This window comes from Malurus melanocephalus, unplaced genomic scaffold, assembly GCF_030028575.1.
Source record: "Malurus melanocephalus ecotype Western Australia unplaced genomic scaffold, MMel_1.1 scaffold_142, whole genome shotgun sequence".
Taxonomy (NCBI): domain Eukaryota; kingdom Metazoa; phylum Chordata; class Aves; order Passeriformes; family Maluridae; genus Malurus; species Malurus melanocephalus.
In genome coordinates, this window is record NW_026623374.1 from 1,384,178 (window position 1) to 1,399,241 (window position 15,064).

Here is a 15,064-nt window from a genome sequence, read left to right on the forward strand (position 1 = left end):
GGGCGGGCGCGGGGGCGGGGCGGCGGCGCGGCCGGGCAGAGCTTTGAATAGGGAAGTTTTGCGGGGGGCTCCGCTCGCAGAGTCCGCGCCGTGTTTGCAAATATTGGGGCCGCTCCTGCGCCAGGTCCGCCGGCCGCGGGAGGGGGGACAGCCGCGCGCCCGCCCCGGGAGACGTCCTGCCCTGCTGTGCGATTAAACTTTGCATGAAACTTTGGGTCTTTTTTCCTCCCCGAGCTCCTCAAGGAATTAATATATATCTCTATATATACAATTTTTTTTTCTTCTTTTTTTCATCTCTGGAGGAAGGGGGGGGGGCTTGGAAACTGAGAGCAGAGGTTGACACCCCCCCGCACACACCCCGCAACCCCTGCACATAAAGGAGGCATCAGTATTTTTGGTAACCAGCACTGACTTTGTTGTTGCAACTTGAGACATGGATGTTCTCCCAATGTGCAGCATCTTCCAGGAACTCCAGATTGTGCACGACACGGGTTACTTCTCAGCCTTGCCGTCCCTGGAGGAATATTGGCAACAGGTAAACGAGGATGTCGATGTTGTTGTTGTTGTCGGGGATTTTTTTAAACCGTTTTAAAGGATGAGCGGATTTAAGGAAAAAAAAAAAAAGGAAAAAAAAAATCAAGCCCAAGTGTCAGCGAGGAGTTTGGGGAGAATTCAGCACAAATGTGTAGAGATGTTTTGAAGCAGGTGTTTCGGCTTTGAGCAGACGGCTGTCTGGGGGGAACAGTCCCGAGGCGGATGGAAGGAGCTGCGCATCCCCGTCTCTCGTTGTTTACCGCCGGCCCCGCCGGGGGCTGTCAGCGCCGCGGCCGCTCCGCTCCGCAGCCGCGCGGAGCCGGCGCTCGCTCCACACCGAGTCCTGGCAAAAGTTTGGAGCTTGTACCAGGTCCAGACTCCACAGCTGGGTCTTGTCATCCGAGCTCCCTGCCTTGGCCAAGGGCTGCTTTGAGCCCTGTGCTGTGGGTTTCTGCTTTTTTTTTTTTTTTTTTTTTTTTTTTTTTTGTTTTTTTTTTTTTTTTTTTTTTTTTTTTTTTTTTTTTTTTTTTTTTTTTTTTTTTTTTTTTGTTCCTGGCGACGATGGGGAAAAAGCCCTCCAGGAGTGTCGGTACACACGTCTGTGTGTGCAGTGTATGTACATGTATAGAGCGTGGCTGTTCCCAGCGCGGGGAGCTTTGTCGAGTTGTTAGTCATATGACAGCGATCCCCTTGTGCTAATTGCCCTGGCCGGGAAGGGAGAAGAACGGAGGCTCCTTCCCTTTCATGGACATATTTATTTTTGCCTTTTTTTTTTTTTTTTTTTTTTTTTTCTCCCTTTCCTTGCTGCGATCCAAGCGGCGGGATGGCAGGGTCTGACAGCCCTGAGGGGCTCGGGGGAGCGGGGCCGGCGCTCCGCTCGCTGCCCGGCGGGGGCTGCTCAGCCCGGTCACCGCATCAGATACCTGCTGGCTTTGCAGAAGGACGAAGGAGCCTTTCCCAGAAGGTTGAAATGCAAAGTGTTACAACCTTCACATGCCTACTAATTGTATGCAATGACTTTTTTTTTTTTTCCCTCCCTCCCCCCGCTCCCCTTTCAGAGCGGCAGCTCCATAGTACGTGATTGAAATGGAGCTAAGTAGTTTCCTTCAGGCATTCGGGCTCTTGGCGAAGCGCCAGCCCTCGTTCCCAGTAGCCTTCAGAGGCATTTAAACTCGAAGAGAGCTTCTCTCCTCTCCCCATTACTAATCTACCTAATGAGGAATTTAAATTAGCCGGGAATATGAAAGTTTAACAAGATCTTAATAAATGCTTTTTTTGCTTGTTTTCACGGAAAATCAAAGCACTATTGTGCTGTCCCTGTAGAAACCCTTTTTGTTTTTAACTGCGTTGCAACTCAGTTCCCTAATTACAGACAAATACATAAATACCGTGTGCAACAGTAGGTTTGGTTTTGGGGGTTGTTCTGATTTATTTTTTGTCCAATTTTTGCCTACACTCCGAGCCTGACCAGAGCATGTGACCCAGTTTACTGGAGCGGTGCTGGGGGAGAAAGGAGGCTGCTCCCATGGCGGCTCTGCTCWTGGGCGGATGGAAAGGGGCTGTAAGGGAAATGTGTGCCGTTTGGGACCAGGTTTTTTGCTACCAGGCTTGGAAAAGGTGATCTTGCTAAAATAAGTAGTGTTTGGTTTGGAAACGTGGTGTGTCCATTTTCTGTGTAAAGCTTCCATATGGATCATTTCCTATAGTGGAAAGAATAATCCCAAAACATCAGCTTGTTGCCATAACAGTTCACATTCTTTTTTTTTTTTTTTTTTTTTTTTTTTTTTTTTTTTTTTTTTTTTTTTTTTTTTTTTTTTTTTTTTTTTTTCTGAAAATGGCTAGAAAGTCAGCAGGGTGAATTGAAATTGAAACCCACAGTTTCACCCATTTAGGGTGGTTTTGTTTTTTGTTTTGTTTCATGGAGTCAAGGGGAATGTGGTTGTGGGGGAAGTTGTCCGTGTACATGTACATTTGCAGAGTACTTTCTTGGCAGATGGTCACGGTTTTTAAAGGAAGTCTCCTTTGGCATTGCGTGAAAGAAAGAAAGGGATGACTCATACAGTTGCACTCTTGGCCAGTAGATAAAGTTCTTGTTCATTGTGGGACTCCCAGCAGGACYTCAGAGTAATTTCCCGTTTCTCATCCTATAGAACAGGACATTTCTTTTCTGGAACTTTTTTTCTTCCCTCTCCTCTGTTGTTGAAGTTCTCCATGTTCCTCTGAACACGCATGGGAGCAGTTTGAGTTATGTGCTGTGCATGCCAGTGCGCTTGGAAATGACATTCTTTGAAAGTCGAGTGTGCTGTGTTCTCATGCACAGGAAATGGAAGGATGTCTGCTGCTCCATTGATGTCCCCAGAAGACAGGCCGGCAGCTCTGCAGCCATGCTGAAACGTGGCTTTGTTTTCTGACATAGGATTTGGGTTTTAACTGAGTGTCAGAGCACATTGTGTTCGGTTGGGTCCTTTCAGCCTCGTGTTAGTGTGAGAGAGACKCAAAACAATTTGAAATTAGTCAAGGTGCAAGAGCAAAGTGTGGTTTTGTGTTGTGGTTCTCTATGGTCCTTTTCAACATCAGCCTACTGAAAACACAGATTTTATGATGAGAGTGATGATAATTTTACTGAGTCATTAGAATGCTATTTTGGAAACCAAAGCTGACTTGCACCTTCAGCTGTGCGTTTGAACTCCTGCCCAGGTCTCAAAAAGTGATTTCTTTTCATCGTAACAGTCACCTAGTTACGGCTTGAGGAGCCTTTAATTTGTTTTGAACCTAGAAACCTCAAATCGAACGTACTACATTCCTGCATGCTTTTTGAAGTGTAAAATAATTAGGTTTATTTTTAAGCAGGCTTGTAACTTTTCTCTTTTTTCCTCCTTTTCTTTTCACCTAGACATGTTTGGAGCTGGAACGGTATCTTCAGAGTGAACCCTGTTATGTTTCTGCATCTGAAATCAAATTTGATAGCCAAGAGGACCTCTGGACCAAAATTATTCTGGCACGTGAGAAAAAGGAGGAATCTGAACTGAAGAACACATGTGTCCCAAAAGAGGACAATCTTGCCAGTCAGAACTTAGAGACCAACAGTTTGAATTCTGACGTGAGCAGCGAATCTTCAGACAGCTCTGAGGAGCTCTCGCCCACGACAAAGTTTACCTCTGACCCTATAAGCGATGTTTTAGCCAGTTCAGGAAACTTGAGTTCATCTGTCACTTCCACTCCCCCCTCGTCTCCTGAGCTGAGCAAGGAGCCTTCTTCCCAGATATGGAATTGTACGCCGGGTGAGTTGCATTCACCGGGGAAAATCCGTACCGGTACCACTGGAAAGACTGCAGAAAAAGGTACACCCTCCAATGGTGACACCTCGCCAGATGGCAGAAGGCGCGTTCACAGGTGTCATTTTAACGGTTGCAGGAAAGTTTACACCAAAAGCTCACATCTGAAAGCACATCAGCGCACTCATACAGGTTAGTAACCCTATGCTTATTAAGAGCTGGCAACTGCTGTAGGGAATCCCCCTTGGTGGTGGTGGTGTCACCGCGTTACTCAATCACTGGGTGGTAGCCCAGGTTTGGAGAGATGATGTAATAGTAGTAGAGGCTTACCAGCATGGACGACATCACTTCCTCATTCCCTTCTGAGCGAGGGCACTCGGTGGATTAGGCTGCTGTCATAGCAAATAGGGGCACTCAACTGAGCAGGCAATAGTTGGGAAGCTGCAGCAGCACGCGGTCTTTAGGAGCAAAGGGCCARCCAGGCCTTTCTTGATGATTATTTATAAGGCAAAAGTGAGCTATGAGTTTATTGCTTTGAAAAGGAATGTATATCCATACACTATTTTGATAGTGTATATCAAAAATCACTAAATACTCTAAGAGTACTGTAATACTATTTTTTTATGYTTCAGTCCGTATTGGGTCTATTTTGTCAGACATATCAAGGCCTTGATTATATTAAGTATAGCTCTATTCATAACACATTTAACACTTGTGTGTTATATGTTATCAGCAAAAAATCTTGGAAAGCCACTGTGTTGTCCTTCTGACACATTTGCCAAATTGAACTTAAAAATGTATGATCTACTGTATAATTTGATCCCAAATTACTGAGCAACAGCATTTTATTGTTATGAAACGTGAACTAAAAATAACAATCCTGTGTGTTATTGGAAAAGAAGGTGAGGAAGATAGACACTTCAGGGCTTTTATAAATATTTTATGGTTGAAGTAGCGTGCTGATGTGCTTGTTTGAGCATTGTTATTTGACATCTCTTTATGACAGYAGTTAGATGTGTAGAGCTGTGCCTTGGCTCAGTAGTCATGGTTTAACAGGAGGAACTGGCGTGGTGGTCTTGATGTACCAATCCAAACACCTATATGGACGATTGGTTTTTTTTCCTTCCCCCCCCCCCCAAGATGTGGGAAAGAGAATTAATTCAAGGAAAAGATTCTATTTTGACTCATGAGCTCAGCATTTTGTGGCTTTTATGGGAAGTCTGAGCAAGCTTGGATGCTCCCATTGTTGTGCAGAAGTCAGATAAAACAGGAATATTTCAAGAGAAAAAAACAACTTCCACTGAAACCGTGGTTGTTGAACAGACATAAATAGCTGCCAGGCTCAGAAGTATTGCAGAACTGGTGTTCTGGTGCTGTCTCGTTGAGAGCGTTCCTGTGAATGGAAGTGGTATTTCTTGAATGCTGAAATAGCAGTGTTCAAAGTGGTGTGCAGGCTTTTCCAAGAATAAGTGGCTCAGCAGAAAGGAGGTTGCATGTTATGCAGATGAGTGAGTGACAGAGGACTTTGATGCAATACAGTAGCCTAATTGCATTTTGGAGCCTAGCTGTGCTGTCTTTAATCACCTTTATGAGGTGAATGGTACCTGTTTGGGAGTAAGCCTGCCATTACTGATGAACAGGAATGGTAGAGGGCTGGATTCCTTTGTTTCCTGGGAGCCTGTTWAATCACTTCTTTTAAAAATTATTTTTCATAAGAATGAGATTATTTGATGTGCTGTTGCAGCAAGATAGTTAAGTAGTAATATGGATGAATTTTGTGAGCCTTCTTTGCTTCCATGTTCTGAAGCATTCAGATAGGTTAAATAAAATYGTCTGTCTTTGGGGGAGTGGAAGAGGTTTACATAGAAAATGATAGTACCTGTCTTTGATTGAAGTCATGACTAACATGTAATCTGCTTTCTTTGTAGGGGAAAAGCCTTACAGATGTTCATGGGAAGGGTGTGAGTGGCGTTTTGCAAGAAGTGATGAATTAACCAGACACTTCAGAAAGCACACTGGTGCCAAGCCTTTTAAATGTAGTCACTGTGACAGGTATGTGACAGAAATGCACCCTTTTAAATAGCTATTTTTAATGCTTGTTGGAAAGCCAGTCTAGGCTGCTTTTTGCTTGCATAGAAATTATTGGGAGCACAACCGTGTCTGGTAGTTTTAATCTTTAGACTGGAAAACCCTTTCCATTTTACTAATCCTTGGGAAGTGGCTTGTAGCCTGATCCTGCAGATGAGAWGTCCGCAGTGTTACCAGCCATCTGCAGAGCTCCTGGGTGCCCRGAGACACCTTGAGTGCTCGGTGTATCCCGGGAATGCCAAATCCCTCCTCCAGCTGTGCGTTGGCGCAGCGCAGCGAGGGGCGGTGCCTGAGCCCCGCGTGTCGCGTTGTGTGGCGCGTGCCGGCGGCCGTGGGCTAACGCGCAGCCTCSCTCTTGCCTTGCAGGTGTTTTTCCAGGTCTGACCACCTGGCCCTTCACATGAAGAGACACCTCTGAATGGGTCAAGAGGTGAATCCTGCGGGCTAAGAGGCGTCAAGGTTGAAGAGCCTTGAGCGGAGGGATGCGTGTTCCAGCCAAAGCATGCCATTTTGCACCCTACCCAGTTGCCTCCAGGACCTCACTTCCTTGAAGGTCTTTTGAGGGCTAATAAGTCATGTAAGAACGGCATAGCAACCGCGGTGCGTGATGTTTGGGGTTTCCTGGACTCATACACTGGTATCTAACCTTCTGAGTGGCTCCTAAGCCTTTGCCGTGAGCATGTGCACTGAGAATGTTAATGATTGGGCGACTGTATGCGATGAGGATCTCTTGATGACTGTATGCTGAGGCACATTTTTTTTCTTGTGGTTGTTTTATAACTGTAAGAGAAAAAAAATAGTCTGAATGTCTTGTATGTGAGGAATATCTCGTGAGATGGGACGACCACCAATCATTTCCAAGGGGTGGGGGGAGGGGTGTCTGCACCTTTTTAGAGGGAAAAACTGAGAGGGGAAAGGGGGGAATAAAAAGAGTCAGGATGCCAGAATGGAAATGGGGGACCTCCCTGTTCCTGTGTGAGAGGAGCTTTAGGTGTCTGGTGCAGCTATTAAACGTGCAATGTGTCAAGTAGCTTGTTTTACTTGCTACAGAGCTCATTTGTAATCCATTGTATAAGCTGTGTATTTACAAATGTAACACAACTATAACTTTTCATTATAATACAAAGGTTATTGCATGGTTCTGGGGAACTATATGCTTTTCCATTCTTTAATCAGGACTGCAGTTTTGATTCCAGTTAAGAGCAGCTAAAATACAATTGGTCTAATGTTACATAATGTATGGAACATGAATAATTTTTTTGTTGGGTGGATAAAACCACTATTGGTTAGAAACTGATTTTTCTCATGCAGCTAATTTTTCTCTTATTTATGCCTTGAGGACTAACTTCTGGTTTTCTAGCTGTTAATGCACTGTTGACCTTAATAATGGTGCCTTATGCAAGTGACCTTCTCTTGCAGGGGGTCTTATACAGGGGTATGGGTGATGCATGCTTTATTAAGGCTCTCTTTTCACCTGGCATTGTACTGTATCAAATGTATAATATGAGGGGAAAAAAAGGTTACTTCCAGGGTCCTCCTTCACAAAGACAAATATAGAGAAAAGTCATTCATGTCAGTACAGTATTTGTTTAACTTAGACAATTTGACTGTGTTACAGTATAATGCATATGCCAATTGAATACCTGACCAGTTCTGCCACCTTGAGACTTTTTTTATATTGACCTTGCACAACAACTGTGTATATACACACCCCAACTGTACTTAATATGTCAAGTTTTCATACATATTAAAGATACAGAAGTATTAAAAGATGTATTTGCTTAAAAGGCACAAGTTTCACATCTATATATCTAGCTATCTGTTGGTCATACAGAAAGAAACTATATTACTTTTTTTTTAAAAGTGGGCAGAAAAATAATTGTGTATGTATATTTGTGTGTACAGTCTGTGTATGTGTGTATATATATAGATAATATATAAATATTTTTTTTAAAAGGAAAAAAAATTAGAACACATAGCTAGAAAATGCCACAGCCCATCAAAATATTCCCTCTCCCCCTCCCCCCTGCAATACGATCATTAAGGAGACAAAGAAATGAAAGATACAGTTAATTAAAATCTAGCATTTTTAGAGGCTTTACCTTTAGCTTAATGGTATGCTAAAGGCTTTGTTGGCATTCAGTCCTTCTCAGACTGCTGACTGTGTTTTGTAGTTATTAGGTTGTCTGGAATAGCGTATCTGTGGCCATTTAAGAATGATATGAACCGAATATTGGCATGCTGAAAGAATATTAGCTGTGTGCAGAAGAAGTACACTCGGGTTTTGGCCTTCCAGCCTAYGGGAGGACCTGTGAGTGAGCTAGTCGTTGTGGTGGTTGAGCTCTAATTTTACATAGTTCAGCTAAAATAAAGACTGTTTTTTCCCTAGAGTGTAGGAATAGTCTGTCCAAAACCAGTTTTGTTTTGTTTTKTTTTTTTTTTTTTAAACCAGCTCACTACAGTCGATGCAATGAAACATGTGACCTGTTTCTTTTACTATTAATTATCAGTCTTGCTTACTCTGCTAATATTTTGGTATATCTTCCTGGAAATGTATGTAGATAAGTGGTTTAAAAAAAGTATATGCAAGTGATCTGGTTCTATGGAACACACAGGCTTAAATCATTCTCATTTCATTTTTGGTTTAAATTGCCTGAAAATGCACTTTTTTTTTTCTTCCCCCAAACAAATGAAATTTTGCAGAAAATGGATTTCTATTTACTATTGGGTTTTGTTGTGTTTTTAACTCCTTGTTTGCATTGTCCTTGGCTTAGCCGTAATTCTTATAAATGAGAAATTAAAAAAAAAAAAAAAAAAAAAGCAAAAACAAACAAACAAAAACCCAACCCCAAACAAAACAGCAACAACAAAAAAAAAAACTTGCACTGGCTTGTCTCAATTGTGAAATACCATCAGACTTGTGTGGATGGGGTGGGGCTGTGTGCCATATGTCAAATGCCTGTAATTTTCTTAATAAGCAAGTACATTTTGTTCAGGTGATAACTGAGCCTCAATCAAGCTGAAAAATAAAAAAAAAATAAAACATTTTTGCTTGAAATTTAAGAAGAAAAAGTTTCTATTAGTGAAATTTCTTTTTTTGTTTTTGAAGCACCCTGTTCTCTAAAGAATCTCTTTGTAAGATTTTTGTAAAAATTTTGTTTTACAAGATTTTATTTGAAATTGTTTTTTGCAAGATTGTTATATTTCTGTATGAATGTATTTTTTATTGGAATAACATAAAAAGAAATTCTTATCAGCATCACGTGTCTGTTTTCGTCTTTCTGCTCCCTGAGTCCTACACACCAAACAATGTCAGGTACTATGTTGCTGCTTTGTCTTGAGTCACACCTGGTCACGGGTACAAACACCTTTGGGTCAGGTCACTTTGTGGGAGACAAGCCCTGTTGGGAAAATAATTTTGGCAGTAGAAACTAGAAGTTCTTCCATATCTGAAAAGCTGCTCTTGACTCATGGTTTGTCTCAGCGGAATAAATAGTTAATGTGATTGTTGCTGCAAGACTGCCCCTTCATTTCAAATCGTTTGTTCTGGAGAGGTGAATGCACATGGGAYGAGTTTGGCGTGTGGGAAAGGAGGTTCAGTGGGCATTCAGAGGGAAGGACAAAGCCAGGAAGGTGGGGCTGGAGGCAGAACCTGTCCTTGGCATTCTCTGCACAGGGTGGACCTTGGAGCTGCCCATRGGGAAGCGAGCCCAAAACCTTGAGGTGCAGCTGTGGGAAGGGGTAACTGCGTGAAATCTGCCGGGCCAGAAACACACAGCTGAGGCTGCTGTAGGGCTGACCTGACTCACATGCTGCTGTTGACCTTCACCCAGCTGAACACGAGCCTCTGAACCGCATTTTTTCTGAGCAATGGCTCTTCAAAGCATGCCTGGCATGCACCCTGGCTCGGGACCCACACACAACTTGTTTGATGTTGCCTTGTGGCTTCTGCCTCATGCTGGTGTCAAAAGTCTCTCAAGCATCGAGTAAAAACATTGGCAAAATGGCAAAGTTGTATGCTGAGAAACTGGCTCTGAACACGTGAATTCAGTTCGTGTTCACATCATGGGTTTAGATAATTTAGAAATAGTCTTAAATGATGCAACAGAACTGAAGCAATAAATACTGACTGAGGCAGAAGCAACATGGAAAAGGGACCCTTGCTACCTTCCCTGGTTAGCCCTAGGGCTAGTAAATAGATATAATACCTCCAATTAGGTGTGGAAGAAATGGCAATTTAAGGAAATTCATGATCTGCAGTGGGAGGGGTGCATTAAATTTTACCACTGGTATGATATCTGATACAATGGAACACAGATGTCTTCTCAGAAAATTAAGGTTTCAATAGAAATAGAAAAGGCTACTGAGGTTTAGGGATTGAGGTATTTTGCCTCATGTAGAAACGGAAATATTTTTGAAGAACTGTGCTTGACCTCTATGGAGATTCTCCACCCAAAATGTTCAGTGGGTGTGTAACATAGAACAAGGATTGGCAAATTTTTTCCTGTTTATTTGGTGTGTGTCATCTAGGGCTGTTGTACTCTACTTKTAGGAAAAAAAAAGCCTGAAAACTTTATTGAGGATGTTATTGAGTTCCCACTTTTTTTTTTTTTTTAAATTCTCACAGAGATTGTATTAAAAAAAAACAGCAGTGTGTGCAGGAAAGGAAAAGGCTACTGACAGAGCTATTGGGCAACAAGGAAACTGCAAAGCACAAAGCAATAGTGCATTTCAACATGCACATCTACTGCAGGTTTGCTTAATTCTGGATTTTGAAATGCAGAGCAGAGGGGAAGGGACGTCAATTTGAGGGTGAAGAAGTCAGGTTGCTGAGGTATGGACATGGATTAGTAGCCTCTGCAAGTTCCAACAGCTTCAGCGGAGGTTGGAAAGGTGAAAAGGACAGAGCCTGTGAGCCAACGTGTTAGCACAGAGGTTAGATACAGCATGTTTGTGCAACGGCCAAGATGAAACAGTTAAAATCCCAAAACAACCTGTTTGGGTGTTTGGTTTGGGGTTTTTTTTAATCCTCTCGGGTGTGAAAAATCCAGGCGTACAAGTGCTCAGTGCAAGTAGGGCGTTTCACAGTTTACCAACTTACTTGAACAACTGTGTATTATAAATACAGAATGACTTTGAAGTTCACAATAGACAAGTGATTGCTGTCTTATGAAATTGGATGTTCATATTGTTTAGAAGTTACTGACTGTCTCCCCTCCAAACCATTGTACAATTTGAAACAAACTGAATCTGGAATTATTGTGCCTGWTAAGGCATGTTGAAAACAAGCTGTATTTTAGTTTATTTTATTCTTTCCTCTTTAGGAGTTGTTCATGGTATCTCTGCCTTTGAGTCCATCTTTTACCTCTTCCATTCTTAGCTACTTGAGCATTTTCTCTTTATTTTCTCTAATTTCACTGAAAGCTCTGAAGAATAAAAGCAACCTCTGTATATCACACAAWTAGCAGCAGCAAAACTGAAAACAAGGAGAAGGAAGAACACTATGACAAATGTTTCAAAAAGCAACTGAGTTCTTTATGCAGCACCAAAGGAGTACGTGACATTACATACCCAACAGCGAGAGACAACTTTTGATGAGAGGAGATCTTCATGGTCCATCCATTGGAGGTCTCCTCAGCCTTGTCTGGAAAGTGGAGTTCAGGTAGGCTGATACAGTAAGGGGAGCTCTAACTGCACAAGACCATGTGGGGGGATACAGTACAGCTAAAAAAGGTTTCGCCTCCACTTTTTAAAGAACGAAAGCCCTGGTATTTCCTCCTTGTTCCTCCACTTCTTCAGAAATTCTTTGGAGAAAAAATGGCTTAGATAGGAAATCTCTACACTGTTTCTYCCTCGAGCTTTTACAGATTTGTTCCTTCTGGTATCATTGGTTTATGGACTCAGCAACAATACCAGTGCTCCAGTTCTTTATTTCTGGTGAAAGAGGTTACCAAGTAGCTCATACTTCCACAGAAGTCCGCCTGCTTTTGCCTCATCAAATRGGATTGTGTAGCCAAGAGGCATTAGCAAGTACTTCTGAAATAAAACCTCTGACAYGGCAAGAAACTCTGCTGAGATTATACAGTCCAAGGCAATGGTATCTTTATATTTTTTCCCTTTAGCTCTTTTACCTCTACACTGGCTGTTTCATCCCTTATTCATGGTCCTTAGATATATGGCATTTATTTTTGATCAAACCTGTAGCWATACTGTCTCATAACCATTTGAGCTCTTACATTTAAGGGAGAATGAACAGACAGAGTATTGCTTTTGCACACAGGTCTACAGAGGTTTAATCAGTCTAGGATTCATTGGAGCTACCCTGGGAAATAAGGGTTTGCAGGTTCATGCATTAATATTGTGAGGCCTTGGTCAAAAGCTCATTTAAGTCAAGGAGAAATTCCTCACTGAATTCGACTTGCACCAGACACAGTCATTTTTTCATAGMGCTGAACCTGAGGAGAAAGTACATTTGAAACCATTCAGAACCAAATTTTCATTCAATGACATTTATTACTATCTTTTGTCCATTTCCTGTTGAACATTTGATAGCTGGAGGTCATAAGTACAAACATTGCAGAGATGATTTTTTTTAACAGAAATGTGATTTTTTTCCTCCTGAAATTTATTYTTGATTGCAAACTGATGACAGTCCCTGTAATTTGTTCTGCAGTTTCACTTACACAACAGCTACATAATAATTTCGTAAGTTATAGCAGTGACTGTTTTGAACTGCAATGGTTTCAATCAGAATGCTTCATGAAGTATTAGCTGAGAAATTACTAACTAGAGAAATTAACTGGATTTGTCAGATATCATAGCAACATAGGTGGCCTATGACTTTAAAAAAAAAAATTGCTGCATCAGATACGAGCCAGCACATTTTGTTAAAATGGAGAGAAACTATTCAGAATTTGCAATTGAGGCTACAGATCAGTCGTGTTCTTGAAGTATAGGTTTATAATTTGTCACAGGAAAATAACTCCATAAAGCAAAACCRCTAAGGTGTTTTAAGATGATCTATTATGTGGAGGTGTCTAATACAGCCATTTTGGATCGGTGTCATGATAGGAAACAGATGGTATATATGTTTATGTTTAACATTTAAGGAGGTATAGAAAGCAATKGGGAGGCGATGTATTTTGTTAATGGGTGAGCAAAGCCTCATATGTACAGTTAAAATAGAATGTAAGAAACAAGCAACRTTTTTTCAGCACAAATGAGGCAATGCAACAACAGCTTAAGTAGATTTATTTGACTTGTTTCACTTTAAATAATTTTAATGAGAAATTCTCTAAATGTTTTTGAGCGGAGATAGAAAGTAATCTGGTAACCACATGTCTCGATGTATGCCAAGCTGTTCTTTAACAGCACTTTCTTTCAATACAATATAAATTTAGCTGGAATTAGCRTTGCTGAATATTAGTCCCTCAGTGCCTCACTTGCTAAACCTCCATATTCTTTTTATTGCCTCTGTGCATTTCAGCAGCAGAGTGTGTGGCCAGTTCTGGACAAAGGCAAATTATCTAATGGGGCTGGGGAAGGCAATGTATTGGTGAATTCTGTAGCAAACAGCTCGGTAATAATTCAGGAAGGTAGCAGATCTGCGCTGCATGCAGTCATATATTTCTCTTGTAATGTGTTACCTTTTGGATTTGATACTGAATATATCAAAAATCTAGTTATGCATGCAAAGCTGTATTTTTCTGAGTTTTATGTACTTCACCTTACCCGTGCAGTAGTATGTTTTTTCATTTATAAGATTTATCTTCRAACATGCGGCGATATGACTAACGCTCGTTTCCAAGCTCTGCTAGGCAAGTTACTCAGTCTTCTGGGGTTTTCTTTATTTGTTTTTGCTAAGTATGAAGAGGACATTGAGGGCAACTGGATTTTAGTAGATCCTCACTGTAATTAATTATTCATCAGCAGCAGAAGTATTAGCAGCAGCAGTCAGACATGCAGAGGAGGCTGAGATCTTGCTGTTGTGAACCTACAGGGAGAGAGGCTCTTCCATCCAGGTTCTGCCTAATTAGGCCATGACACATTTGGAATTACTCACATCCAAGGAGAAAAAAAGTAGTTTTACAACCTRTTCTGATGATCTCAGCATTTTTCCTTCTTCTGGTCAGACAGATAATGCTGGTGATATTATAATATCGATATTATAATTCCATTCAGACCCCCTGTCTGTTACAGATGGATTAATTCTGGGCTCATTCTCACCAGGATGGGAACTCCCCATGCAGAACATGGGGTTTCAATGCATTTTAGTGGGCATTTTTAGGAGGGACCTTGTAATGCCCACCCCYGTCTCACATTTCTTATTTTGTATTTTTGTTATCTATTTCTAACCACTTCCTTCTGGCAATAACTTTGGTATATTCTATGTGAAATGATTTGGATTTACTGATATTTCTTCTTTGAAAAAAAATAGTTTAGAATTAATGCTTAATCCCATAGATAGAAAAGAGTAAATAAGAGATGTAATAATGTTATAGTATTAATGGGATTTGAGCCTTGGTAGGAAATAGATGAATTATTCATAAGGACTGATGGTCTTTAGTGTCCCAACAGCCCCTCGTGGGGCTTTGGAGGTATTAGACTGGTCACTGGAGAGAGGGTTGCTCTAATGCTCAATAAGCTAGACTAAAAATATCGCTGGAATTATAAAGCAAAAAAACTAATCAAATCCTAAATATAAATGCGATGATACAAATCCATCCCCTAGTTATCTCCAGAAACCACCCTGCCTCAAAGGSTTGTCAGTGACTTGTCCCTTATTATCTTTAATCAAGCAGAGGAGAGAGGCATTGAACGCCACAGTGGGTCTGTCTAACGAGGCTCTGCAGGTGAAATCCACGGCCGGTGCTTCCCGCTATCCCTGCGCTGCCCCGGCTCCACCAGCCAGGAGACAAAGGGATGCAGTGTTTGCACAGTGCCTCTTAAGTCCTCTGTAGCTTCTCTGAATTTCCATCCCCCAAGTCCAGACCGCAGATGCTTCATCAGGCAAAACCAGCCTGGATGCCTGTAGGTAAAAATTATGTGGTAACACGCAACAAAGAAGCTGACTAAAGGAGATTTCTGCAATAAGGTTTCCAGCACTGGGATCTACCCAGACTCTGGTCTCTGTGCTCTGTGACAGGACATTATTTATCTTAATTATA

At 41.6% G+C, this 15,064-nt stretch overlaps 1 protein-coding gene across 1 annotated transcript; it reads left to right on the forward strand.

Annotated features, from left to right (window-relative positions):
• The first annotated feature begins 22 nt into the window (after positions 1–22).
• KLF6 (KLF transcription factor 6) lies at positions 23–8,724 on the forward strand. Its single transcript, XM_057371149.1, has 4 exons — positions 23–535; positions 3,428–4,001; positions 5,738–5,861; positions 6,264–8,724. The coding sequence occupies exons 1-4, from the start codon at positions 434–436 to the stop codon at positions 6,313–6,315; spliced, it is 852 nt and encodes a 283-aa protein (XP_057227132.1). The 5' UTR covers positions 23–433; the 3' UTR covers positions 6,316–8,724.
• Positions 8,725–15,064: the final 6,340 nt, after the last annotated feature.

What these genes read in the sequence shown, in the direction of transcription:
- KLF6 (XM_057371149.1), top strand. Translation starts at nt 434, where the DNA reads ATGGATGTTCTCCCAATGTGCAGCATCTTCCAGGAACTCCAGATTGTG. An exon ending in ACATCAGCGCACTCATACAG is followed by an intron (nt 4,002 to 5,737) that starts GTTAGTAACCCT and finishes CTTTCTTTGTAG; the next exon opens with GGGAAAAGCCTTACAGATGT. An exon ending in AAATGTAGTCACTGTGACAG is followed by an intron (nt 5,862 to 6,263) that starts GTATGTGACAGA and finishes CTTGCCTTGCAG; the next exon opens with GTGTTTTTCCAGGTCTGACC.